This window comes from Hyla sarda, chromosome 5 (genome assembly GCF_029499605.1).
Source record: "Hyla sarda isolate aHylSar1 chromosome 5, aHylSar1.hap1, whole genome shotgun sequence".
In the NCBI taxonomy this organism is placed as follows: domain Eukaryota; kingdom Metazoa; phylum Chordata; class Amphibia; order Anura; family Hylidae; genus Hyla; species Hyla sarda.
This window is the reverse complement of record NC_079193.1, coordinates 245912122-245937855: the sequence shown is the minus strand read 5'-3', so window position 1 is coordinate 245937855 and position 25734 is coordinate 245912122. Positions and strand designations below refer to the sequence as shown.

The window sequence follows — 25734 nt, the reverse complement described above, 5'->3', positions numbered from 1 at the left end:
TTATCTGGATGTCGGGCCACAAGATTATGACACAGAGTCAAATTTCAATTGATACCTACAGTATTTTATTTTATTGTCATACACACCCATTTTTAATCGGCTTTAAACATTTATCTGTCAGCACGGGTGTGACTCCATGTAGCTGAATCTTGGTCAGGGTATGAAATTCAGGCCAAATATAACTTTTCCAGGTCACAGTAAGTGAACTATCTCTGAAATATGTATCAGTCTGTCCAATCACTGTTTCCACCCCATTGGTATCCAGAAAAGTAAGGTTCCAAACCAGGCCAGACACCCTGTTAAGTGAGCAAAGACATGAACACAGTAAATAGATGCACACTATAACTGTACAAATCTCAGGATACATGTAGCTTGTAGTCCTAAAATGTGTTGTATTTTATATTAAAAAAAAATTCTAAAATCAGCTCACCTTCTAACAATTCCCTGTATTAAATATCTCCAGTAATCGTCATATTAGAAAAATATATAATCTTTATTGAACAATTCTCAAAAAATGTAAAACCATCTAATACCGCATGCATCAAGTGGGAAATGGGGTTAGTCACAGATAACAATATGTGAGCACACAACAAACAGATTTGGTAATACAAAAACCACTAATGTAGCAATATTTCACACTAATGCATAAATGTATATTCTTGCAGTTATATAGGGAGGAAAGCATGTACACGGTAGATAGTGTTAAAATACTCGCACCCATATGCAAATAAGAAAGCAATACTCTCAAGCAATTAGTAAAGACATACTGCCAAATATTAGCCCTTGCCCTACCATGTGACAGAAATAGGCAATGCATACAGACAATAGGTCACTGGTCTGTGGCCGCGACCTCCATCCCAGATCCAAAATGTTTGTTGCATAAACCAGAAGGAGCATCTCAATCATGTACATCCTCCTCCCAGATGGCACAGATCAAACTCAAACTCTGCTTTTATAGGCAATACAGTTTAAAAAAATCCAGCAGATACTCCACAAGGTGTTTTATTGCCCAAACAGGTAAAATCACAGAAACACTCAGTCTGGTGATATCAGTCACCAAGGTGAGTGTTTCCTTGGTTTTACCCATTTGTGAAATAAAACCCCTTGTGAAGTATCCCCTGTATTTGATTGATTTAGTTCAACTGGATTACCTCTTGATGCACCAATGCGGTAACTGAATAAGACTAAACGTGGCATACAAACGTCATGTGACCACTGAATAGGAATAATGATGGAATTATAATTACAATGAGTTCAACAACTAATTTTCTGAATAAGTATTTGTATAAATCTGCTTTGTCTGTTAATATAAAAAAAAATGACTAACTTGGTCATGTGATCACCAAAAAAGGTGCTATTTTACTGTAATTGTGGGCCTAAAGACTTCAAATGTTCATAAAATATCACTTGCAATTATAGGTAAAATCACTTAACAACTGGAAACTAACACTTTTTTTTTTTTAAATCAACTGGTGCCAGAAAGTTAAACAGATTTGTAAATTACTTCCATAAAAAAATCTTAATCCTTCCAATTACTTATCACCTGCTGTATGATCCACAGAAAGTTCTTCTTGTAAGGGTCACAGCAGGTGGTGGATCCTCTGGGCCTGTGTGGATGATGATGATGATGTGAGCCGTGCCAGGGAGCAGAGTCTAAGATGCCGCTGGTTTTCACCAGAGCCCGCCGCAAAGCGGGATGGTCTTGCTGCGGCCGGCGGCACTCAGGTCGCTACCCCTGGCACTACTCGACCACACAGGTAGCTGGGATGAAGCGTGGTACAGAAGGATATGACAAGACGTAGTCAGGATAGCTGTAGGTCAGGGCAGGCGGCACGGAACAAGGATCAGGTACACGGATAATCAGGAACACAGGAAACACAGCAGCTTTCTCTCAGGCACTAGGGCAACAAAGATCCGGCACAAGGCAGGGGGAGGTGCACACACTTATAGGGAAGGAACAGGTGTAGACACTAATTAGGGCGCACTGGACTATTAAATCACAGAGTTCTGGCACACGCGCGCCCTAGGAAGCAGGGACACAACACCGGGACTGAGAACATGGTAGACCGGGGAGGTGCGTCCCGCGATGTGAATCCCAGCCCCGCCGCCAGCGGGGACATGAAAGGAGAGCGCTCACGGCCAGCATGTCTGGCCAGAGCGCTGACGTTACACTTCTCTTTTTGAATTTCCTTTCTGTCTGATCACAGTGCTATCTGCTGACACCTCTGTCCATGCCAGGAACTGCCCAGAGCAGGATGGGTTTTCTATGAGGATTTGCTCCTACTCTGGACAGTTCCTAAAATGGACAGAGGTGTCATCAGAGAGCACTGTGGTCAGACAGAAAGGAAATTCAAAAAGAAAAGTATTTCCTGTGGAGCATATAGCAGCTGATAAGTAATGGAAGGATTAACAATTTTTTATTGAAGTAATTTACAAATCTGTTTAACCCCTTAAGGACGCAGCTCATTTTCACCTTAAGGACGCAGGCCTTTTTTGCAAATCTGACCACTGCACGTCAAGCATTAATAACTCTGGGATGCTTTTACTTTTCATTCTGATTCCGAGAATGTTTTTTCACGACATATTCTACTTTATGTTAGTGGTAAAATGTTGTCGATACTTGCATCATTTCTGGGTGAAAAATTCCAAAATTTGATGGAAAAATTTGTAAATTTTACATTTTTCTTTACTTTGAAATTCTCTGCTTATAAGGAAAATGGACATACCAAATAAATTATATATTGATTCACATAAACAATATGTCTACTTTATGTTTGCATCATAAAGTTGACATGTTTTTACTTTTGGAAGACATCAGAGGGCTTCAGAGTTCAGCAGCAATTTTAAAATTTTTCCCAAATTTTTCAAAATCTGAATTTTTCAGGGACCAGTTAAGTTTTGAAGAGGATTCGAGGGGCCTTCATATTAGAAATACCCCACAAATGACCCCATTATAAAAACTGCACCCCTCAAAGTATTAAAAATGACATTCAGTAAGTGAGTTAACCCTTTAGGTGTTTCACAGGAATAGCAGCAAAGTGAAAGAGAAAATTCAAAATCTTGTAGACCCAGTTTAAATTTTTACAAGGGGTAAAAGGAGAAAAATCTTCCTAAAATTTGTAACCCAATTTCTCTCGAGTAAGGAAATACCTCATATGTGTATGTCAAGTGTACGGCGGGCGCAGTAGAGGGCTCAGAAGGGAAGGAGCGACAATGGGATTTTGGAGAGTGAGTTTTTCTAAAATGGTTTTTGGGGGGCATGTCACATTTAGGGAGCCTCTATGGTGCCAGAACAGCAAGAAAACCCCCACATGGCATACTATTTTGGAAACTACAACCCCTCAGGGAACGTAACAAGGGGTACAGTGAGCCTTAACACCCCACAGGTGTTTGACGACTTTTCATTAAAGTTGGACGTGTAAATAAATAAATAAAAATTCACTAAAATGCATTTTCCCCCCCCAAAATTTTACATTTTTACAAGGAGTAATAGGAGAAAATGTCCCCAAAATGTGTAACCCCTTCCCTTCTGAGTATGGAAATACCCCATGTGTGGACATCAAGTGCACTGCGGGCGCACTACAATGCTCAGAAGAGAAGGAGTCACATTTGGCTTTTGGAAAGCAAATGTTGCTGAAATGGTTTTTGGGGGCATGTCACATTTAGGAAGCCCCTATGGTGCCACAACAGCAAAAAAAAAAACAAAAACACATGGCATACTATTTTGGAAACTACATCCCTCAAAGAACGTAACAAGGGGTACATTGAGCCTTATCACCGACAGGTGTTTAATGACTTTTAGTTAAAGTTGGATGTGTAAATACATTATTTTTTTCACTAAAATGCTGGTTTTACATTTTTACAAGGGGTAATAGGAGAAAATGCCCCCCAAAATTTGTAACCCCATTTCTTCTGAGTATGGAAATACCCCATGTGTGGATGTCAAGTGCTCTGCTAGCGAACTACAATGCTCAGAAGAGAAGGAGCGCCATTGAGATTATGGAGAGATAATTTGGTTGGAATAGAAGTCGGGTGCCTTGTGCATTTACAAAGCCCCCCATTTTCACAGACCACTGTTCCAAAGATCTGTCAAACGCCAGTGGAGTGTAAATACTCACTGCACCCCTTATTAAATTCTGTGAGGGGTGTAGTTTCCAAAATGGAGTCACATGTGGGGGGGGGGGGGTGTCCATTGTTCTGGCACTATGGGGGCTTTTTAAACACACGGACAAATTTTCTTTTCAAAATCCCAATGGCACTCCTTCTCTTCTGAGCATTTTAGTTCGCCCGAAGAGCACTTCACATCCACATATGGGGTATTTCCATACTCAGAAGAAATGGGGTTACAAATTTTGGGGGGCTTTTTCCTATTTTCCCTTGTGAAAATGAAAAATTTAGGGTAACACCAGCAATTTAGTAAAAAAAAATGTTTCTTCATTTTCCCCTCCAAATTTAACGAAAATTTGTCAAACACCTGTGGGGTGTTAAAGCTCACTATACCCCTTGTTACATTCCGTAAAGGGGTGTAGTTTCCAAAATGGGGTCACATGTGGGTATTTTTTTTTTTTGCGTTTATGTCAGAACCGCTGTAAAATCAGCCACCCCTGTGAAAATCACCAATTTAGGCCTCAAATGTACATAGTGCACTCTCACTCCTGAGCCTTTTTGTGTGCCCGCAGAGCATTTTACGCCCAAATATGCGGTATTTCCGTACTCAGGAGAAATTGTGTTACAAATTTTGGGGGTCTTTTTTCCTCTTACCTCTTGTGAAAATAATAAGTATGGGGTAACACCAGCATGTTAGTGTAAAAAAAAAATTTCATAAAGAAAAAGCCCGCCAAAATTTACGGAAATACCCCATATGTGGCACTAAACTGTTTCCTTGAAATACAACAGGGCTCTGAAGTGAGAGAGCACCATGCGCATTTGAGGACTAAAATAGGGATTGCATAGGGGTGGACATAGGGGTATTCTGCGCCAATTATTCCCAAACAGGGTGCCTCCAGCTGTTGCTAAAAGCTGGAGGCTCCATTTTGGAAACACTGCCGTACAATGTTTTTTATTTTTATTGGGGGGGACAGTGTAAGGGGGTGTATATGTAGTGTTTTACCCTTTATTATGTGTTAGTGTAGTGTTTTTAGGGTACATTCGCACTGGCGCAGGTTTACAGTGAGTTTCCCGCTAGGAGTTTGCGCTGCGGCAGGAAATTTGCTGCAGCTCAAACTTGAAGCAGGAAACGTACTGTAAACCTGCCTGTGTAAATGTACCTTGTACATTCATATGGAGGGAGGAACAAACCTCCAGCTGTTGCAAAATTTCTTTTGCAACAGTTGGGAGCACACTGGTTGGAAAACCTTCAGTTAGGTTCTGTTACCTAACTCAGTATTTTCCAATCAGGGTGCCTCCAACTGTTGCAAAACTACAACTCCCAGCATGTACTGATCACCGAAGTGCATGCTGGGAGATATAGTTATGCAACAGTTGGAGGTACGCAACTACAACTCCCAGCATGGAGAGGCAGCTGTTTGGGCATGCTGGGATTTGCAGTTTTGCAACATCTGTAGGGCTACAGTTCAGAGACCACTGCAAAGTCATCTCCAAACTGCAACCCTCTAAATCTTGCAAAACTACAAATCCCTGCACAATCAAATGGCTGTCTGTGCATGCTGGGAGTTGTAGTTTTGCAACATCTGGGGGGGGCTACAGTTTAGAGAGCACTGTATAGTGGTCTCCAAAGTTTAGCCCCCCCCCCCCCGATGTTGCTGACACCATCATGGACATCATCAGTAGTGGAGACTCCATGAGACCTCCAAAACTGAAGATCAAGCACGACAGAGAAATGAGGGAGTAAGGGACCAGGCCATAACTGTCTATCTAACATGATATCTGCGTATGTAAGGAGTTTTTTCGATGTGACCCAAAACTGGGATGCCAATCTGTGCAAAGGTAGACAAGGTAGCGAAGCTGTCCCGCCAAGTAGTACATGTGAACGTCAGGGAGCAACATTCCTCCCTGTCCTTTAGAACGCTGCAGGAGAGACAATTTAAGTTTGGATCTATCCCCCCCCCCCAGATAAAGGATGGGAAAATGGCATGCAATTGCTTAAAGAACGACATCGGGGCAGAGGCATGCTTAAGCACTTTTATAAGCATTTGGAAAGGACCACCATCTTTACAAGGTAAATGCGACCGGCCACGGAAAGTGGCAAAGTAGCCCAAACCTGAAACTTCTCATTAACAAATGAGAGAAGGGGCTGAACATTCACCAGGTGGTCACTCTCAAACGTTCGGTTAACATGAATACCAAGATATTTAAAGTGGGAGACAACTTTGAAGCCATGGAAGCATACTCCCCAATAAGCATCTCGAAGGGGCATGAAAATGGATTTATCCCAGTTTATCCTCAGTCCAGAGTAGCAGCCAAACCTATCAATAAGCATGACACCAATAGGGAGGGTCTCGGTCGGGTTAGACATAAAAAGTATCATGTCATCAGCGTACAGGCCTACCCTATTCTCCCTAGAGCCAACACGTATTCCTGAATAAACAGAGGGGTGATGTATCTGCCGAGCGAAGTGCCTAATGGCGATTGCGAAGAGCAAGGGAGAAATAGGGCACCCCTGTCGTGGGCAAAATACAGGGAGAGAACTCTGTTGACTGACATCCAGGCTCTCGGGGAACTATAAAGTAGGGAAATCCACTTAATAAAGTTGGGGCCAAATCCAGAATGGTTCAAGACCTCAAGGAGGTAGGGCCATTCTATGGAGTCAAAGGCCTTAGCAGCGTCTAAAATAGAAAAGCAAAAAAAGGAGGACGGCGCCTCGTGTAATTCCGATGATATGTGTTAAAGCGAAAGATTAAGTAGTATGCTCACCTTGGGTTCATGCATGTAACCCCTCCGTGTTGGGGTAGTGAGCGATAGTCCAGAGCTGCAGCCTGCGGGTTGCGGCCGATGTCTTCGCAGGGATCGGCAGAAGTCTTGGAACAAAGTACGGTTTGAAGAAACAGGAGAAACCTCTTCGTCGGCGCTGCTCGGATGGTGCAATAATGTGGATGGTACCCAGAGTATTATGTAACAATATTTTATTGAAACACATACAATAGGGGGTACAGACAGGACAAGACGCGTTTCGGGAGTGAGCCCTCCCTTTCTCAATTGTGGACATATGCAGGGACTGCATATGTCCACAATTGAGAAAGGGAGGGCTCACTCCCGAAACGCGTCTTGTCCTGTCTGTACCCCCTATTGTATGTGTTTCAATAAAATATTGTTACATAATACTCTGGGTACCATCCATATTATTGCACCATCCGAGCAGCGCCGATGAAGAGGTTTCTCCTGTTTCTTCAAACCGTACTTTGTTGGCAGCGTCTAGGGAGGCTATTGCCCAATCCTCCCCATTCACAACCCCCACCTGAGTCAGTACCTGAACTCTACGAATATTGTCAGAGGTGGACGACCCGGCATGAAGCCTGATTGGCCCACATGGATATAACCCAATTGAGTCTGGTAGCTAACATTTTAGTGAGTAATTTATAATCCAAATTTAAAAGAGAGATGAGACGGTATCAGCCACAGTCGAGGGGATCTTTGTCTAGCTTTATTATTACCACAATGGAGGCATCATAAAAGGAGTCAGGGAGTTTATTCGCAGCAAAAGCTGCCTGATACATGGACAACAGATAGCCAGCTGCTCCTTATACTATTGATATACTTCCATTGAAAGGCCATTGTGGCCCGTCGACTTACCTCTCGCGAGGGCACACAAGGCGTCAGCTAATTCCTCCATTGTGAAGCCAGATTCCAGGGAAACGGCACTGTCACTAGAGAGACGATGAAAAACAATGGTGTCTAGGAATGAAGCTAAGTCAGCATGTGAGAAAGTGGCTTGTGAGGCGTACAAATCAGAATAGAAAGCAGCAAATCTGTCTGAAATATTAGCATTGGTGGTTAAAATGGAGCCATCCAAGGCACGAATCTGTAGTACCGTCGGAGAAAGTGAGTGAATTTTGGTGAATAAGATGAGCCAGCAGTTTGCTAGACTGGTTGCCCAACTCAAAGGTCACTTGTCGATTAAAGAAAAGTTTTTGAGCCGCCTTCTCCTGTAAGCATTGGAGATAAAGACAGCCAGCCTGAAGCCAGTCATCCCTATGTGCCTCAGTAGGGTCAGTCACATAACTCCGTTCCAGCTCAGAACTTCGCGTCGCCAATTCATTCTCCTCCTGCACCGATTAAGAAATGGCAGACTGCAAGCCGCCGCGTAAAAAGGCTTTAGCGGATTCTCAGACCACTTGTTTGTCCCCAGTGTCCCTGTGATCATTCATAAACATCTGCAATTGTACTGGGATACCATCATGAGGGCCTAAAATGGATAACCAGTAGGGATTAAACCTCCAGCTTCTAAAAAGTGGGGGACCCGGTCGTTCCAAGGTCAACAAAAGCGGGGAGTGGTATGACAACCCTCGAGTAACATAAGCCAGGGCACTCACTAATTGAATCAACAAAGGGTTGCCTACCATGAAATCAATTCATGAGAGAGTTATAACCAGCCACCTGGCAAGAGAATGTATTACAATTACAAAATTAGAAATGTCTATAAATATCCCACCACCCCAGTTCCAAGAGTAGTGTAGCTAATGGAGTACGGGAGGGCTGTGAGTCAGCACCGGAACCAGCCCTATCACATCCGGAGTCTAATACATTATTGAAGTCACCCATACAAAGGACCTTGGCCCCAGGGAAGGAAGCAGTGAACACAGCTTGACATCTAGGGAACCGGGGGGGCATAGACACCCCGGAGAACGTATGGGGAGTTGTCTATGAGGGAGGAGACAAAAACAAATCTCCCATCAGGGTCTACGTGAGTCTGGCGGGCTTCCCATTTTAGGGATTTATGATCATATCATAATGGAGACTCCCCTAGAGTGTGAGGTATGGCATGAATGTACTGTATATTGTACCCATGGTCGTGGTAACCAGCGAGTAGTGGCAGCAGACAGATGTGTCTCCTACAGGCAAACAATTAAGGGGCTGTACTTACAAATAGTGGCATATACCAGGGAGCACTTACGAGGCCTCTTACATTCCACAAAAGGCACTTCATAGTAGCCATGGGACCAGTTAGAGGTAGGAACTACAGGAGAGACAAAAAAAAGTGAGCAGGTGCACTAGAGCTAGCACAAGTAGGAAGGGGAAAAAGGAGAAGGTGAATCCGAGTGAGCACACAAAAAGGACGAGACAGAGACAAGACAGACAAAAATCAACATAAAACAAAAAATGTAATCATCAAGGCAAAATTCATAGACTAGAGGTCAGTGGAAGCAATAGGTAAGGGGAAGAGTCTGTGCGTCACATACAAAAGATCCATTTAGAGACTCACAGAGAACTAGTACCAGAAAGCTATACAAAACTATAAAATGTAAGCAAAAACTCCAGAAAAGTATAAACTGGGCAAGATGACCTGTATGTTCTATACACTTAATACACTCTATAAAAGTCACCGTCCCAACCCAGTAAGCCAGAACTTGTAGGTGGAAAGGCAAAGAGGTCCAGAAAGAGGGGAAGGGCCAAGGAAATGGGAAGAGAGGGAGCGAAGCATAAGGGATAAAGCAGGAGGTGGGAATGAGAGGGAGAGAGACAGAGAGGTAGGGGGTCCAAGGGGAAAAGGGGAACGAAGAGGAGAGAAAAATAAGAGGAGGAGAGGCAACAAATCAATATCCGATAATGTAGTTACACATGATTATAGATAGAGTACAATCTTTAGACAACAGCATTGATGAGGGGGAAGATAAAGGGCAGGGCACACAGAGATGGAGGGGAACGGAGCAGCAGGGGCAAGTCCGATGCCTCAGGATAGTTCAGTAGGAGAATGTGAAGTTGCAGATTCAAGAACCCAGCAAGTAGCTTCCGGATAGTCCAGGAACCAACCATTCCAGGAACCTTCAAAGTACGGACAAGTGCCTAGGCAATCAAGCAATCAGGCTAGCCAAGGGGTAAGGATGAGGGAAGGGGACATGCCGGTGGGCGATGAGGGAGGCTGTGGTTAAATGACAAACAGAGGGGGTTCCAGGGATGTCCAGGTGGGGAGAACGGGGGGGGGGGGGGGGGGTCGGAGACAGGGGACATGTTCAGGGGGCAAATATGAGAGGGAAAAGTCCAAAAGTCCGGGACTGGGTCTGGTGCAGACAAGAGCTGGATACAGTACTCACAACAGGGTCAATCTCTGTGGCATTAGATCCTCTCGTGTAAGAATAAGGCAGCAGCAACCTTGTAGGTAGGCGTCTGGCGAAGGAGCATAGAAATGGAGAGTCACTCTGAGGTAGAAGCTCACGGCCTGGCAATGCGCCGTCGAGTAGACAACTCATCAGCCTACTGTGGGGTGAGGAAAAAAAAAGTGTGTGTTCCCCGTCCACCATCCGGAGTCGGGCAGGGTAGACCATCGAGTAAGGTACTGCCACAGTTCACAAAGCTTACATTTAACAGACTGGAAGGTACCTCTTTTGTTTTGAAGATCTGGGGAAAAGTCTGGGAAGATGGACACCAGGGAGCCATTATAAATGATCTCAGGTAAGCGGTGCAGCAACCACAGGGCCAGGTCCCAGTCACTGCAATTCAGCATACAGGCCATAAGTGGATGCGGTGGGGCCCCAGGTGGAAGGGCGTGCGTTGGTACACTATGAGCCCGTTCAACCGCAAAGGCTGTGGAAAAGGGAGCATTGGGCAGCAGCTCCCGCAACCACCGCTCCACAAATGGGCCCAGGTCCTGGCCCTCAGAGCCCTCTGGGAGGCCCAAAATCTATTCTCCAGGTCGTCCGCCTACTCCTTCCACTGGGAGGTGGTGCGTTCAAGGGCCGCAATGGAAGCAGGTAAGGGAAACATATTATCCTCCACAATGGAGATATGGTCGTCTGCGTGGCGTACCGTGTCTCTCAGATAATAGAGGTCCTGGCGCAGAAAGCCAAGATCAACCTTACCTTCCTCCAACATACTAGTAAGTGAGGTTTTGCAGGTCGTAATGGCAGCTCGTAGCTGAGCAGATACCTCCCCAAGGGTCAGGTCAGCAGGCGAGGATGGCAGGTGATGATCAGGCAGTAGCAGGGGCACCCATAGGAGAAGGCTGTGAGGAGCCGGCGCCATCTTGAGAGCCCATGCGTGTGAACGGCTGTAGCTTTGCAGCTGCCGCAGGGTTGCCTTTATGACGTGGCATGATGGAGCCAAGCAATCCACTTTGAAGTTCTGAAGCCTCTGAGGAAGGATCAAGGAGTCCAGGATGATTGCAGGGTGAGAAAAAGCACGGACTCAAAGCGGAGCTACAGCAGCATGTGTCTGCTCAGCTCAGCATCTAGGCCATGCCCTGGGGTATTTATTTATTTATTTTATATTCTGAATACAGTATATATGTTTCTCACCGGACTTGCAGATTTTATTGTGGATTCACGGGTAATCTACAGAAAAATTTTACAGTCAAACAAATCCATGACTGATCCGAATCAGAATAAAAAATCCCTTTGCTGCTACTGTAGTCCACTGTCGATTATCTATACAAAAAAAGGTGGCCATACACTATTAATTGTGGGGCAAACTACCCCATACACAAGAACATGTGCTGTCGCAGACAGACAAGTCTGAAAGTTCAGCACACCCGATCCTTTTCTCCACCAACATCATCTGTCAATGGAGAATTAGGAGGCCGCCATATGCCTTATACGGTCATCACGGACACTGGCACTGTCACAAATTAATCTAGATAGGTTGGAGGACTGGGAAGTGGCAGATGAGATTCAACACTGATAAATGTAAGGTTATGCACATGAGGAGGAAAAAAACAGGCTGGGAATATGTATTAAATGGGAAAATACTGGTAACGATTAAAATGGAAAAGAACTTAACAGTAAAATTTATTGTAGCGACCAGGGTTAGGCAGCTGCTGCCAAGACTTATAAATAATGGGGAACATCAAAAAGGGCATAAGGGTGCACAACAAATAAAAAATTGTACCAGTGTACAAATCACTAGTCTGATCACACATGGATTACTGTAAGAACAGTGAAGTTATGGAACACTCTCCCAGCGGAAGTGGTCATGGTGAACTCAATAAAAGAGTTTAAATGAGGCCTGGATGTATTTCTCTAGAGTAACATTACAAGTTATGGACACTACATATGGCAAGCAGAATAAATCCCTGGATCAACGTTCTGGCCCTATAAATATAAAGTCGACAAAGAATTTCCCCCCCTGGGGAAATTGGCATGAGCTTCATAAGGTTTATTTTTTGTCTTCCTCTGGATCAAGACCGTAGTTACACAAAAGAAATATAGGTAGAATTTGATGGAGATTTATCTTTTTCCAACCTTATGAACTTTGTTACCATGACATAACCTGCCAGCATCTGCGGGTTTGGACGGCCTTAGCATAAGGTGTTTGGCCACCTTAACAGTTTTTCCCTTCGAAGCAACATTAGCAATCTTTTGGGTACGAACATGCAGCACAGCTTTATTCAATTAAATTGAGCCCCATTGTTCACTTGACTTTGCTCAGTGGGGATTTAAACAGTAATTTGTTATGCTGAATAAAATAAAGTGAAAACCATTTTGCTATAGTAATACTAGTGTACAGACATGGAGGGGCATTTATCAACCCTTTTACCCGAGCTTTTCTGTGTAAATTTGTTGCAAAAAAGTCGCTACTGCGACACCGTGACTTTTTGTGCGACAATCATCTATGCAAGCAAGAAGAGCAAGTTTAGTTTTTTTGACTATGGTAGGTGGGTTTGAAAACTTTACTTGGTTTAGTCAGGTATTAACTGCGAAAGTCGCAGCTGCGCAATAAAATGTCGCAACGGCCGTAAAAATTGACTAAATTTACTCCAGCTCCAACATGGAGCAGGAAAAGCTACTGCCGCCCGGGCTCCGACATACTTTCTCCCCGCTACACTCACTTCGCTACAGGGACACTGCAGTGATTTACATCCCCCCTCTCACCTGGCTGCACCACACAACTCCCATCTGTCCCGCTGGGAGTTGTAGTCCTGTAGCAGCGGGAGCTGAGCGGCGCGGGCGGGAAACAAGGGGGGATATCAGTGTCCCCATCATCATTAAGTGAGGGTAGCGGGGAGGCAGTATGAGGAGCCCGGGCGGCTGCACTGTAATGTTAGCCCGGGCTCCTTACATATACCGGCGCCGCAGACTCCTAAATCCCCTGCTGTCATTTCACATTTCCCGCTGGGTCCTGTGACTGTGTGAGTGTGTGTGTCTGTCTCTATCTCTGTCTGTGTGTCTCTGTCTGTGTGTGACTGTGTTTGTGTGACTGTCTGTGTGTGTGACTGTCTGTGTGTGTGTGTGACTCTCTGTGTGTGTGCCAGGGCTCCCTTAGCAGGACTACAACTCCCAGCATGCCCTTACTGTAAGGACATGCTCGGAGTTGTAGTTGTGCAGTGCAGGCGAATGACAAGCTTGTCCCCTGCCCCCAGCTGTAGGACTACAACTCCCAGCATGTCCTTACTGTAAGGGCATGCTGGGAGTTGTAGTCGTGCGGGGCGGGAGATGTGCGAGCAGGTGATAATAAATGTACTAACCAATTTTTATTTATTTTTTCTTCTCATTTCAGATCCGTGTATCCTGTGGACTCCTTCGGATTAGGTGGACTACTTCGATAACCAGCGTTTTTCTTTGTTTGATTTTAATAAAACGGTTAACGAGGGCTTGTGGGGGAGTGTATTTTGGAATAAAAAAATGTTTAAACCTGTTGTGTTTTTTCCTTACTTTACTTGACAGGCTTAGTAGTGGAAGCTGTCTTATAGACGGAGTCCATTACTGAGCTGGGCTTAGCGTTAGCCACAAAAACAGCTAGCGCTAACCCCCAATTATTACCCCGGTACCCAACTCCACAGGGTTGCCGGGAAGAGCCAGTACCAACAGGCCCGGAGCGTCAAAAATGGCGCTCCTGGGCCTAGGCGGTAACAGGCTGGCATTATTTAGGCTGGGGAGGGCCAGTAAATTTTTTTAATTTAATTATTTATGCAAAGAAAAAAAAAACGCATAGGGTCCCCCGTATTTTTATTCTCAGCCAAATACCAACCAAACAGTAACAGCCTGACTTTACCAGGATGGGCGAGGACCAGTGTTACTGGCCCTCCCCAGCCAAAATAATGCCAGCCTGTTACCTCCTAGGCCCAGGAGCGCCATTTTTGACGCTCTGAGCCTGTTGGTACCGACTCTTCCCGGCACCCCTGTGGTGTTGAGTACCGGGGTAATAATTGGGGGTTAGCGCTAGCTGTTTTTGTGGCTAACGCTAAGCCCGGCTTAGTAATGGACTCCGTCTGTAAGACAGCTTCCACTACTAAGCCTGTCCAGTAAGAAAAAAAAAAACACACAACAGGTTTAAAAAAAAGTATTACAAAAAACACTCCCCCACAAGCCCTCGTTAACCATTTTATTAACATCAAGCAAAGAAAAACGCTGGTCGTCAAAGTAGTCCACCGAATCCGAAGGAGTCCACAGGATACACAGATCTGTAGAAATAACAAAAAAAAAATGAGTAAGTACATTTAGGGAGAAAAAACTGTGTTAAAAAAATGTAATAAACACACACACACACACACACATATATATATATATATATACATATATATATATATACATATACACACACATTTTTTTTTTTTCAAAACTGCATAGTGGTGTTCTGTAGTCATTATTTGGTTTTTGCTTATGTGTGCTAAAAAATTGTATTTAAAAGTGATTTCTTGGTTTTTGCTCATGTAAGCCAAATTTATCAACCCCCTGTGATAGTATGATAAATATGTCATACATAAGCAAAAAATTGCAAGAAAAAAATGACTACAGAACTTGCTTACCAAAGCAACGATGATAAATGTCCCCGATGGTGAGTAAAGTTACTTACTTAACTGCCCTTTCCATATAAGCTGGCATGCCACTGCTACTCTTTACAGATTTCAAAATCTGAGCCAATTTCTTTTCTCTGGTCCTTATCAATTCCCTTATATAGGACTTCTTCCAATAGGCAGGATCTGGATCTGAAATTGCAGTGTCACTTAATCTCTTCTCCAGCGAGTTCACAGAGTCATATTTCCAGCGATGATTAACTTTCCAACGTGAAATATAAATTTTATACCATAATACACTGGCAAGAAATAAAAGGGTCAAGTAAAAATAGAGCACAGCTATTATACACAAGTATGTTTTTTATGTCTATTGACTATTATTTCAAGTTGTTAACTATCATGAATATGACTGTAATATATCTATAAACAGTGTTTTAACCCCTTAAAAGGACCAAGCCCATTTTGTCCTTAAGGACCAGGCCAATATTATTTTAGCGTTTTAGTTTTTTTCCTTTTTCCTCCTCGCCTTCTAAAAATCATAACTCTTAAATTTTCATCCACAGACTAGTATGAGGGCTTTTTTTTGTGTGACCAATTGTCCTTTGTAATGACCACCCATTTTACCATAAAATGTATGGCGCAACCAAAAAATTACTATTTGTGTGGGGAAATTAAAAAGAAAACCTCAATTTTTAGAAGTTTTCATTTGCACGCCATACAATTTACTGTAAAAATTACGTGTTCTTTATTCTGTGAGTCAATATGATTCAGAAGATACCCATGATAACATACTTTATTATTGTTGCGCTTAAAAAAACTAAAACAAAAAGACGCTAACTTTTTAACAAAATTAGTACGTTTAAAATCCCTTTATTTTGACGACCTATAACTTTAAAATTTTTCCGTATAAGCCGCTGTATAAAGGCTCATTTTTTGTGCCATGATCTGTACTTTTTATGGATACCACATTTGTGTATATAAAACTTAAATTTTTTTTATACATTTTTTTAAAATAAAATGTGACAAAAAAGCAGCAACTTTGGACTTTTTTTTAAATTTTATTTTTATTTCTTTACGTTCACCATACGGGATCATTAACATTATATTTTAATAGTTCGGACATTTACGCATGTGGCGATATATGTTTATTAACTTATTTATTTTTTTACACTTTTTGGGGGTAAAATGGCGAATTTAACATTTTTATTGGGGGGGGGGATTTTTCTAAAAAAATTTTAACTTATCTTTGTAAACTTTTTTTTTACACTTTAATAGTCCTCATAGGGGACTATTTATAGCAATCAGTTGATTGCCAATACTTTTCAGTGCTATGCATAGGGCCTAGCACTGATCAGTGTTATCGGCTATCTTCTGCTCTGGTCTGCTCGGTCTCAGACCAGAGCAGAAGAAGCCGGCGGAGGCAGGTGAGGGGACCTCCGTCAGCTATGTTAGCTGACCTGATCCCTGCCGCCGTGCCGCGGGTGATCAGATCAGCATAAAATGTAGCAGCGCTGCTTCAGATCCCGTGATCTGAGGGGTTAATGGCAGACATCCGCGCAATTGCTGATGTCGGCCATTACCGGCAGGTCCCTGCCTGCTATCAGCAGCCGGGAATTGCCGCACACGACCCGATCATCGCTCCGATGCATGCAGTCATGTACAGGATGTAAATGTACGCCGTGGTGCGCAAAGTACCGCCGCACCAGGACATACATTTATGTCCGTGGTCCTTTATGGGTTAAAAAGAAACTAATTACCAGGTCAGACACTTACAACCAACAGCTTACAACCTCTAAATGTTTCAAGGCAATGTTTCACAGCTCCGCACTCCTTAGTTAAATTCTTTTTTTTACTGAAGTATACCAAGGTGATGTTACATCTTAAAGGGGTAATCACAAGATCTATGGTAAACTTGATAAATATCTAATTGGTGTGAGTATGACCTCTGGGACCCCCACTGATCAGGAGAATTAGGGTCCCATGTCCCCTGAGTGAATGGAGGAGGAGTGTACAGGCTTGGCCACCACACCAGTCACTTGCAATAGCCCTTATGAAGATAGTTCCAGAGGACAGAGCCACAGCGATCGGATAGTTCTCACCTTTGTGTGTAAAAACAAAAAAGAAAGGACAACATTCAATAAAGTTGTGCATGTAATGCTATAGAGCCGTGTGGCTCTGCAGCTGGTGCAGAACTACAATTCCCAACATGTCCTGACAAGTAAAAGCTGTACTATAGCAGTACAAGCACATTACTGTGTTTTATGCATTCTACATTGCTTGTAGTTGTCATTACCTGCTGAAAGTTGTACTGCTGAACCAGCTACAGAGTCACAGGTTACACATAACTGCTCTACAGCACAACCTACTGGGAGTTGGAGTTTTGGGTCAGTTTCGGTTTTGCGGCCAAGCACTTCCTAAATTCTTGGTTTTTAGGCAAAAAAATGTATTGCAGGGCACCACTAAATTCGATTATACAAAAAAAAAAAAAAAATGTGGGTGGGCAAGTCATTTTTGGTTTCCAGCCAAGCACATCTTAAATTTTTGGTTTTGGCCAAAATTTTCATTTCGGTGCACCACTTATAAATACCCCCACTTTACAATTAATACTGCCCCACCCACGGCATAATCCTGACCAGTGGAATTAAAGGGCTTGGTCACAGAACTATTTTTATACTTGAATGTTATTATTTATTACTATCAGAACATCATCTACTCAGCACCACTACAGTTTGGACAGATACTGCCTGACACACGTAATTCTCCAGAGTTATTTTCTGGGCCACTATGTGAGGCATAACTTACTGTTGGGGCACTGTCTAATCCCAATTTTTTTGTGGGCACATTGGGTAGGATAAATAAAACTGTACCAAAATGTGGTGCACCAAAAAAAGACTTGCACCACACTTTCAGTAAGTTTTGCTCCTGCTCCTTTATTGAGTGAGGTGAAAAGTATCTAAAAGCTGTGAAAAGGAGCAAGGAGTAAACATACCAAAAATGCACCTCAAATGCACCAAAAAATGAAGACAACTTATAGAACATGCAAACAAACTAGAATGTCAGAGAGATGCACCAGATGTTTAAACTTCATGAGATGCTGGTAAAAATCTGTCTAGTCTAAGCTTACACTGTCTAAGTTTTTATGTATTCCCCTATTGTGTGTGGCTTCATTATTCTGGGAGCACTTTGACAGCACTATTACTGAGTAAAGGCAATATCTGCTTAAAGGAGATACCCGGCGGAATATTATTATTATTATTTTTTTTTTTATATATATCCATTGTGCCCAGGCAGCATAAAATAAAAAACTGTAACTCCCCTTCTGTTGCTTACTCAATGTGCCGATATCGGTCTTCTGTCTTCTCAGACCGGTCTTCCTCCGCATCTTGGAGCCTGATGCATCACACTGCGATCAGCTTATCGCCGGCTGCAGCTATGGCCTGCCTCGGCTGGTGATACACTGAGCTGTGTCACGTGCTGCCTGGGCCCGTCACATGACACTGCGCTCAGCTTATCAGCGGCTGGCCATAAACTGATCGCAGTGTGACGAGTTGGCCTCAAGATTGCAAAACACCCAGAAGGGCCCAGAAGATCGATATCAGCACACAGGGGGGGGGGGGGGGGGTATGATGGAAGGAGAGTTACAGTTTGTTATTTTATTTTTGCAGCCCAGGCACAATGGATAAAAAAAAAAAAGAAAATTCCACCGGATATCTCCTAACTATTTTAGAATGGGTGTTATAAAAGTGAAGAACATGTGCAAACTCTGCAGAGACCGGATGTAGCCAAGAGAAGCATTATGGCAGTCTGGGCTGGACAGAAAAGATGATGAAGGTGACGGCCTGTAGTTAGATATGTCACCTGTGAGTCATTGGATGTAATATGTTGCCTTTGACCAAGTTGGATCAGTATTGGATTCTTCTGAATGTTTTGTAGTTATTATATATATATTTTGGGACAGTGTGCAGCTGATCCACTGAGCTTGTTAAATTCATCTTTAGTATGAAAAGGGAAGGAGGACAGAATTTTGTTCATATGTAATTTTGTTTGAACCCCCAAATTTTTATTTATTTAATGTTTGTATTGAAGAAAAACCTTTTACCGAGTTGCAACACTGATACACTTACTTGTCTTTGGATAGCTCATAGAATCTCTTGTTGACACTACCAACTGACATCAGAGATATTGGGTCTAAATAGGAAAATATTTTCAGAAGGATCTCACATGGTGCACTGTAAAGCACAAAAAAAAATTAATGCTCAACTGTAAATATATATATATATATACATATATATATATTTGGCCCTCACACACACGCATCTCAAAATTTCAACACAAACCGTAAGCAAAATCGAGGAAGTGGTAAATGTTGCTGAGATCAGCAAATTATCAGATTTTCAAGCACACGGCTGCAATCTGTGGCATGTGGGAGGGGAAAAGCATGTACTTCTGCATGTGGCACTCATTCAATAAAGAATAAATTAAGAGGTTTTGAATATTTTGCTTCCATTTTGTATCATTCGTATATTATTAATAGGTCTATTGACTCTGTGATTTCCATAATTTTATAACTTTTTCCTTTTAAGGTGTTACAATTTTGTTTTTATATAATACTCCTACTCACACACACACACATAACATTAATACCACCTGCCTATTGTTGCGTATATCTCTCTCACATGTTGCCAAATGAGTTCTAAACTATAGAAGCATTGATCCTCATAAGACCTTTGAAGGTGTCCTATGTTATCTGCAATCAAGACAATAGCATAAGATCCTTAAGTCCTGTAAGTCGTGAGGTTGAGCATCCATGGATCGGACATGATTTATTTCCAGCACATGCCATACATGCTCAATAAAAAACGGAGATATGTGGAACCTGAAGCAGCACAGACATATGCAGCAGCCCTGCGGCTGCCATTTTAATTCACCTCTGCAGTGCTGGTAGCAGCTGATACACACCAGATATGAAGATCGCATACAGAGCATGCATTTACACCGTGTCATTGAGGCATTAACTCTTCCTCCTGTTCTTCAAACCATTCCACAACAATGTGGCAGGGTGCATTAACCCGTTGAAAGATGCTACTGCCATTAGGGAATACTGTTGCCATGAAGGACAGCAACAAAGTTTGCATCTGGGGTACGTCAAAATACCATCCACAAGAATGCTGCGATTAAAAGTTTTTCTAAGCAGAACATTGCATAGAGCATAACACTGCCTCCACCATCTTGCCTTTTCCCATTCTGTCCCGCACACATGGCAATGATCCAGCTTGGTTACATACCTCTACTGCCCTGCAACATCACAGAATAGGCAGAGGAATCCACAAGAGACAAGATCCAGAAGTTGCTTTTATTAAACACATGGATAGAACCATGATACAGCACAGACTAGTGACATCTATGCATTTTTTACATTTGTAACGCCCTTAGTCACGAAGACTTACTTTTTTTCCCCCCCATACTGCATGCTGATTCTATCAATTCCTTGGTGAGTGACCAGGCTACCTTCTTCCAATGCTCCATGGTCAAGTTTTAATGGTCAGGTTCCTTTTGTAGGTGCTTTTGGGAATGAAAAGGGGTCAACATTCACTCCGGACTGCAGATGTGTAGCCCTTTACACAGTAAGGGACAGTTCACGGCCGTCATGCCCCCTCCCATAGACTTGCATTGAGGGGACGTGGCCGTGACGTCACAAGTGAGGCGTGACGGTGACATCACGAGCCTCTGCCACGCATCGCCAGTCATCCGGTACGGAGCGAACTTCGCTCTGTGTACCGGATGTCAGGGGTGCAGCAGCCAAGGTCACGGGGGTCCCCAGTGGCAGGACCCCTGCGATCAGGCATCTTATTCCCTATCCTTTGGATAAGGGATAAGATGTCTGGGGGCGGAGTACCCCTTTAAGAACTGGTGTTCACTTGGATAGTCCTTGTGTACATAGAATTACATTTTACGAAAGTGTTAATATAGCTCTTCCAGAAAATTTCCAGCATCTATATTGAAATGTGATGCTGAAATCTCAATACAAAAAAAAAAACTTTGTTATATCATTTAATATTGTACAGTAATAATAAATTAATAGCAGCAAGCTGAGCCAAAGTAATCAGTGCTACAATGACACTAGAGAAAAGACAGGAAACATTGCGCTTGAAGGAAATCTCGCTTCTGGCTTCAATGTTAAATGTTCTATTAGGAAATTATGATGCTTGATGAAAAAAAGATTGTGATGATTGGGTATTACAGGGATCAGACCATGACAGGATTATTAGATTTTCAGGACCAGTAACACCAGTTTAAACTGTGTGGCTTCAAAACATTTAAATAAAAAATCGAATGCGACTATGCATAATACCAGTCCGCCTCCCCCTGATATAAAGCTCACAGCGTTCAAGGAGATATTGGTCATTTTACATGGACCTTTCACAGTAAAATGGTGGATATGATTTTATATTTTTCTCTACAAACAGCTTGCAAAGAAAAACAGGAACCATTTTTCTCTCCTTAAAAGGGGTACTCCCCTGGAAAGAGAAAGTTCTTTTCTTTTTGAATTTCATTTCTGTCTGACCACAGTGCTCTCTGCTGACACCTCTTTCCATTTTAGGAACTGTCCGGAGCATGATAGGTTTGCTATGGGGATTTGCTCCTACTCTGGACAGTACCTAAAATGGACAGAGGTGTCAGCAGAGAGCACTGTGGTCAGACAGAAAGGAAATTCAAAAAGAAAAGAACTTCCTGTTTAGTATACAGCTGCTGATAAGTACTGGAAGGATTAAGATTTTTAAATAGAAGTGAATTACAAATTTGTTTAACTTTCTGGCACCAGCTGATTTAAAAAAATGTTTTCCAGTGGAGTACCCCTTTAAAGCAATTGTCCACTTTGGTCAAAACAATCTAGAACACATTTTCCCAAGTGATCAGTTACTTAATTTCTGCTGGCAGGTTACTAAAGGATACATTTCAGAATAAACAATGACTAAATATATAAATATAACATACTTCCGATTAAATTCAGTGGTCAGTGGGGTAATACATGGACAAAATATGGAAGATTTATCAAAACTAGTGTAGAGGAAAAATGTTGCAGTTGCCCATAGCAACCGGATTGTTTTTTTAATTTACAAAAAAGGCCACGGAAAAATAAAAGAAAAAAATCTGATTGGTTGCTATGGGAAACTTCGACACTCTTCATCTGCTCATTTTTGATAAATCTCCCTCAGTAGGGAAGCCAGAGTTAGGCTGGGTTCACACTTAGGACTCTCCGGACAGAGAAATTTCGTCTAGAGATTCTGAGTGCGGTTGGCGGCGACTAAACCAGGACCATACGCACATTGCTGTCCTCTTAGACAAGAGGATTCCGCTGAAAGAATGACAAAGACCATACATTCGGTGACAGAAGTTCAGTGGCGGAAAGTCCACTGCAGAAATTCCGGAGTGTGAATGATGCAGCGGAATCCCATTGACAACAATGAGACTCACCAGACCGTAATTTATAAGCAGAATTACACTCAGAAATTCTGCATTGTGAACTTGGCCTAACTTCTGTTTTCTGCTCTGGCTAATAGAGTCCCAAGCAGAAAATCTCCACTGTTATACACACAAGCCCTTTAGGTCTGAGAACCCTGCACAGTCCAGCTTCCTTCAAATGCTTGGTCCTCAGTGTGTGTTAAACTGGGATAGAATTGTGATACTAAGTAGTTTTTGAGCTATTTTTTTTATTTTTATTTTACAGAATCCTCTATTAAACTTAAATGAATTAAAATGTCAATAAAAACACAAGTTGAAGGGGTTATCCAGGGAAAAACCTTTTTTTTATATATCAACTGGCTCCAGAAAGTTAAACAGATTTGTAAATTTACTTTCATTAAAAAACCTTAATCCTTCCAGTAGTTATCAGCTTCTGATGTTGATTTGTTCTTTTCTGTCTGACAGAAGTGCTCTCTGCTGACATCTCTGCTTGTCTCAGGAACTGTCAAGTAGGAGCAAGTAGGAGCAAATCCCCATAGCAAACCTCTAATGCTTCAGACAGTTCCTGATACAAGCAAGCAGAGGTATCAGCTGAGACGAGCACTGTTGTCAGAAAGAAAAGAACAACTCAATTTCAGCAGCTGATAACTACTGGTAGGATTAAGATTTTTTTTTAATAGAAGTCATTTACAAATCTGTTTAAAGGGGAACTACCATGGCGAGACAGTTTGGGTTCCGTGCTTTATATCCTATTGAGCTATATTATAGTTTTCGTAGTTTTTTTTTTTACAAATGTGTGTATAGTTTGTTTTGTCTGACCTTTGTTGTTTGGAGGAAGTCTGGTAGTTTCAGCTATTTCTTGCTCATGCCGACCCCTTTTTTTTAAATTTTTTACCTTGCAGAGTTTCAGTGATCGTTTCGTCATCATGGGGACGGGTTCCGTGATCTGAGCCTGCCTTCTCTGTTCCGTTTCCCACCACCCATCTGTTTATTATTCATACGTCCGTTTTGTGATCCTCCTTCTCTGCAACCGACATGACTTTACAGCCTCGTTTTCGCTCAACCAATGAACTTTCTGTAAAGTCATGTGACTTTAGAAAAGAACACACAGACGGCGGACTAAGTAATGAAGGAGGGCAAGCCAGGGGTGGACACCAAAAGGGAGTAGGAAAGGCCAAAGATGAAAAAAAAAGGAGGACACAAAAGAAAAAAAAAAAAGACACACGGGAAGGATGGGAAATGTAGTTTCACATAGCCCACAAACAGGAAAGAAGGGAAAGGAAAAATACGAACGCTGAGTCAACGGAGGTAAAAAAAAAAGCAGAAAAAGGAAAAAAAGGTGACAAAAGGAACGGTAAGACAGCTACAATACACACAACCATTAAAGCAAAATAAGAGCATGATAGCACCCCTTTAACTTTCTGGAGCCAGTTGATATATTGATTTAAAAAAAAAAGTTTTTCCTGGAATACCCCTCTAAATATGTTCCTTTAAAAATGTAAATTAATCAAATAATGACTAATAGATTTGTATACAAGACAGTCTCTAGACAAATTTACAAACCAAAAGTCACATTTTGTTAAACCACAGCATCACTTAGGCTTGAAATGCATATCAGAGCGAAGCAGATTCCAAGTGGTGCGTTCATTCATGACTCATACAAAATGCTTTGTAGAATTACATTTATCTCAGATTTGATGCTGCTTTTACTTGGGCTACTTTGCAAATAATCACCTTAATAATGCTTGCACTTCCAACCAACAGTATTATCAAACATTTTTCACTTAAAAGTCACCTTTCTATGTACGTAGCTTGGCTCAAGCAGGTCTTCTTGGGTAGAGGTGTGGGCCTGATAGCTTTTCTTACCGAAGTACTTTTTTTATCTGAAGCTGCGTTTGAAATTTTAACACTGTAATATAAAACACATAAAAGAAATAATGCAGTCACACATGCATTAGAATAAAACTCTACAGGACATCTATCAGATTGTTCATAAAAACTCAAAGTACCGTATATACTCGAGTATAAGCCGAGTTTTTCAGCACGATTTTTCATGCTGAAAACGTCACCCTTGGCTTATACTCGAGTGAACTCTCTGCCTGTCAATACCTTCTCAGTGGTCTTCAACATGCGTACCTCCAGTTGTTGCAAAGTTGTAGTTTTGAAACATCTGAAGATCCGCAGGTTGAAGACCACTGCGGCCATCGTCATCATCCAGACCCCCCCCCCCCCTTTAGTTTTCTACTCACCTACCCTCGGTGGGAAGGAAGGGTGAGCTGGTCCGTGCCATCTATGCTGCAGGGACCGTCCGGTGGGGAGGGTTAGTCGTTGCAGGCTGTCCATCTTCACTGGGAGGCCCTCTTCTCCGCTCCGGGCCCGTCCCCGGACTAGTGACGTTGCCTTGACGACGCACAGGGACGTTCATGCGCAGGGACGTCCCTGTGCGTCGTCGTCAAGGCAACGTCACTAGTCTGGGGACGGAGCGGAGAAGAGGGCCTGCCGGTGAAGGCCGGAGTGGAGAAGAGGGCCTGCTGGTGAAGCCCGGAACGACAAACCCCCCCCACCGGACGGTCCCTGCAGCATAGATGGCCCAGACCAGCTCACCCTTCCTTCCCACCGAGGGGAGGTGAGTAGAAAACTAAAGGGGGGGTCTGGATGATGATGGAGGCCGCAGTGGTCTTCAACCTGCGGACCTCCAGGTGTTTCAAAACGACATCTCTCAGCATGCCCGGACAGCCGATGGCTGTACGGGCATGCTGGGAGTTGTAGCTTTGCAACATCTGGAGGTCCACAGGTTGAAGACCACTGATGAAGGGATTGACAGGCGGTGATGATGAAGTGGGGGGGGGGGGAATGATGACAGTGGTCTGGATGATGACAGGCGGTGATGATGAAGGGGGGGATGATGACAGGGTGATGATGAAGGGGGGAATGATGATAGGGTAATGATGACAGGCAGTGATGATGAAGGGGGGATGATGACAGGGTGATGATGAAGGGGGGAATGATGATAGTGGTCTGGATGATGACAGGCGGTGATGATGAAGGGGGGGATGATGACAGGGTGATGATGAAGGGGGGGATGATGATAGGGTGATGATGACAGGCGGTGATGATGAAGGGGGGAATGATGACAGTGGTCTGGATGATGACAGTGGTCTGGATGATGACAGATGGTGATGAAGGGGGGATGATGACAGGGTGATGATGACAGGCGGTAATGAAGGGGGGGATGATGACAGGGTGATGATGATGGGGGTGTTAATGACGGGGGTCTGGATGATGACGTGGGGGGGATGATGTATTTCCCACCCTAGGCTTATAGTCGAGTCAATAACTTTTCCTGGGTTTTTGGGGTGAAATTTAGGGCCTCGGCTTATATTCGGGTCGGCTTATACTCGAGTACATATACATATCTTCCACATATC

General features: G+C 43.0%; 1 protein-coding gene across 4 annotated transcripts in view; it reads right to left on the bottom strand.

Annotated features, from left to right (window-relative positions):
- FBXO15 (F-box protein 15) overlaps window positions 1-25734 on the bottom strand; it is a 122127-nt gene that overhangs the window by 52344 nt on the left and 44049 nt on the right. For all 4 annotated transcript variants that reach the window (XM_056521450.1, XM_056521448.1, XM_056521452.1 and 1 more), the window contains exons 3-6: window positions 24102-24215; window positions 18967-19071; window positions 14902-15141; window positions 87-296 (exon numbers count right to left, since the gene is read on the bottom strand). In XM_056521450.1, coding sequence (XP_056377425.1) covers window positions 87-296; window positions 14902-15141; window positions 18967-19071; window positions 24102-24215 — 669 coding nt within the window. The remainder of the gene's footprint in view (window positions 1-86; window positions 297-14901; window positions 15142-18966; window positions 19072-24101; window positions 24216-25734) is intronic.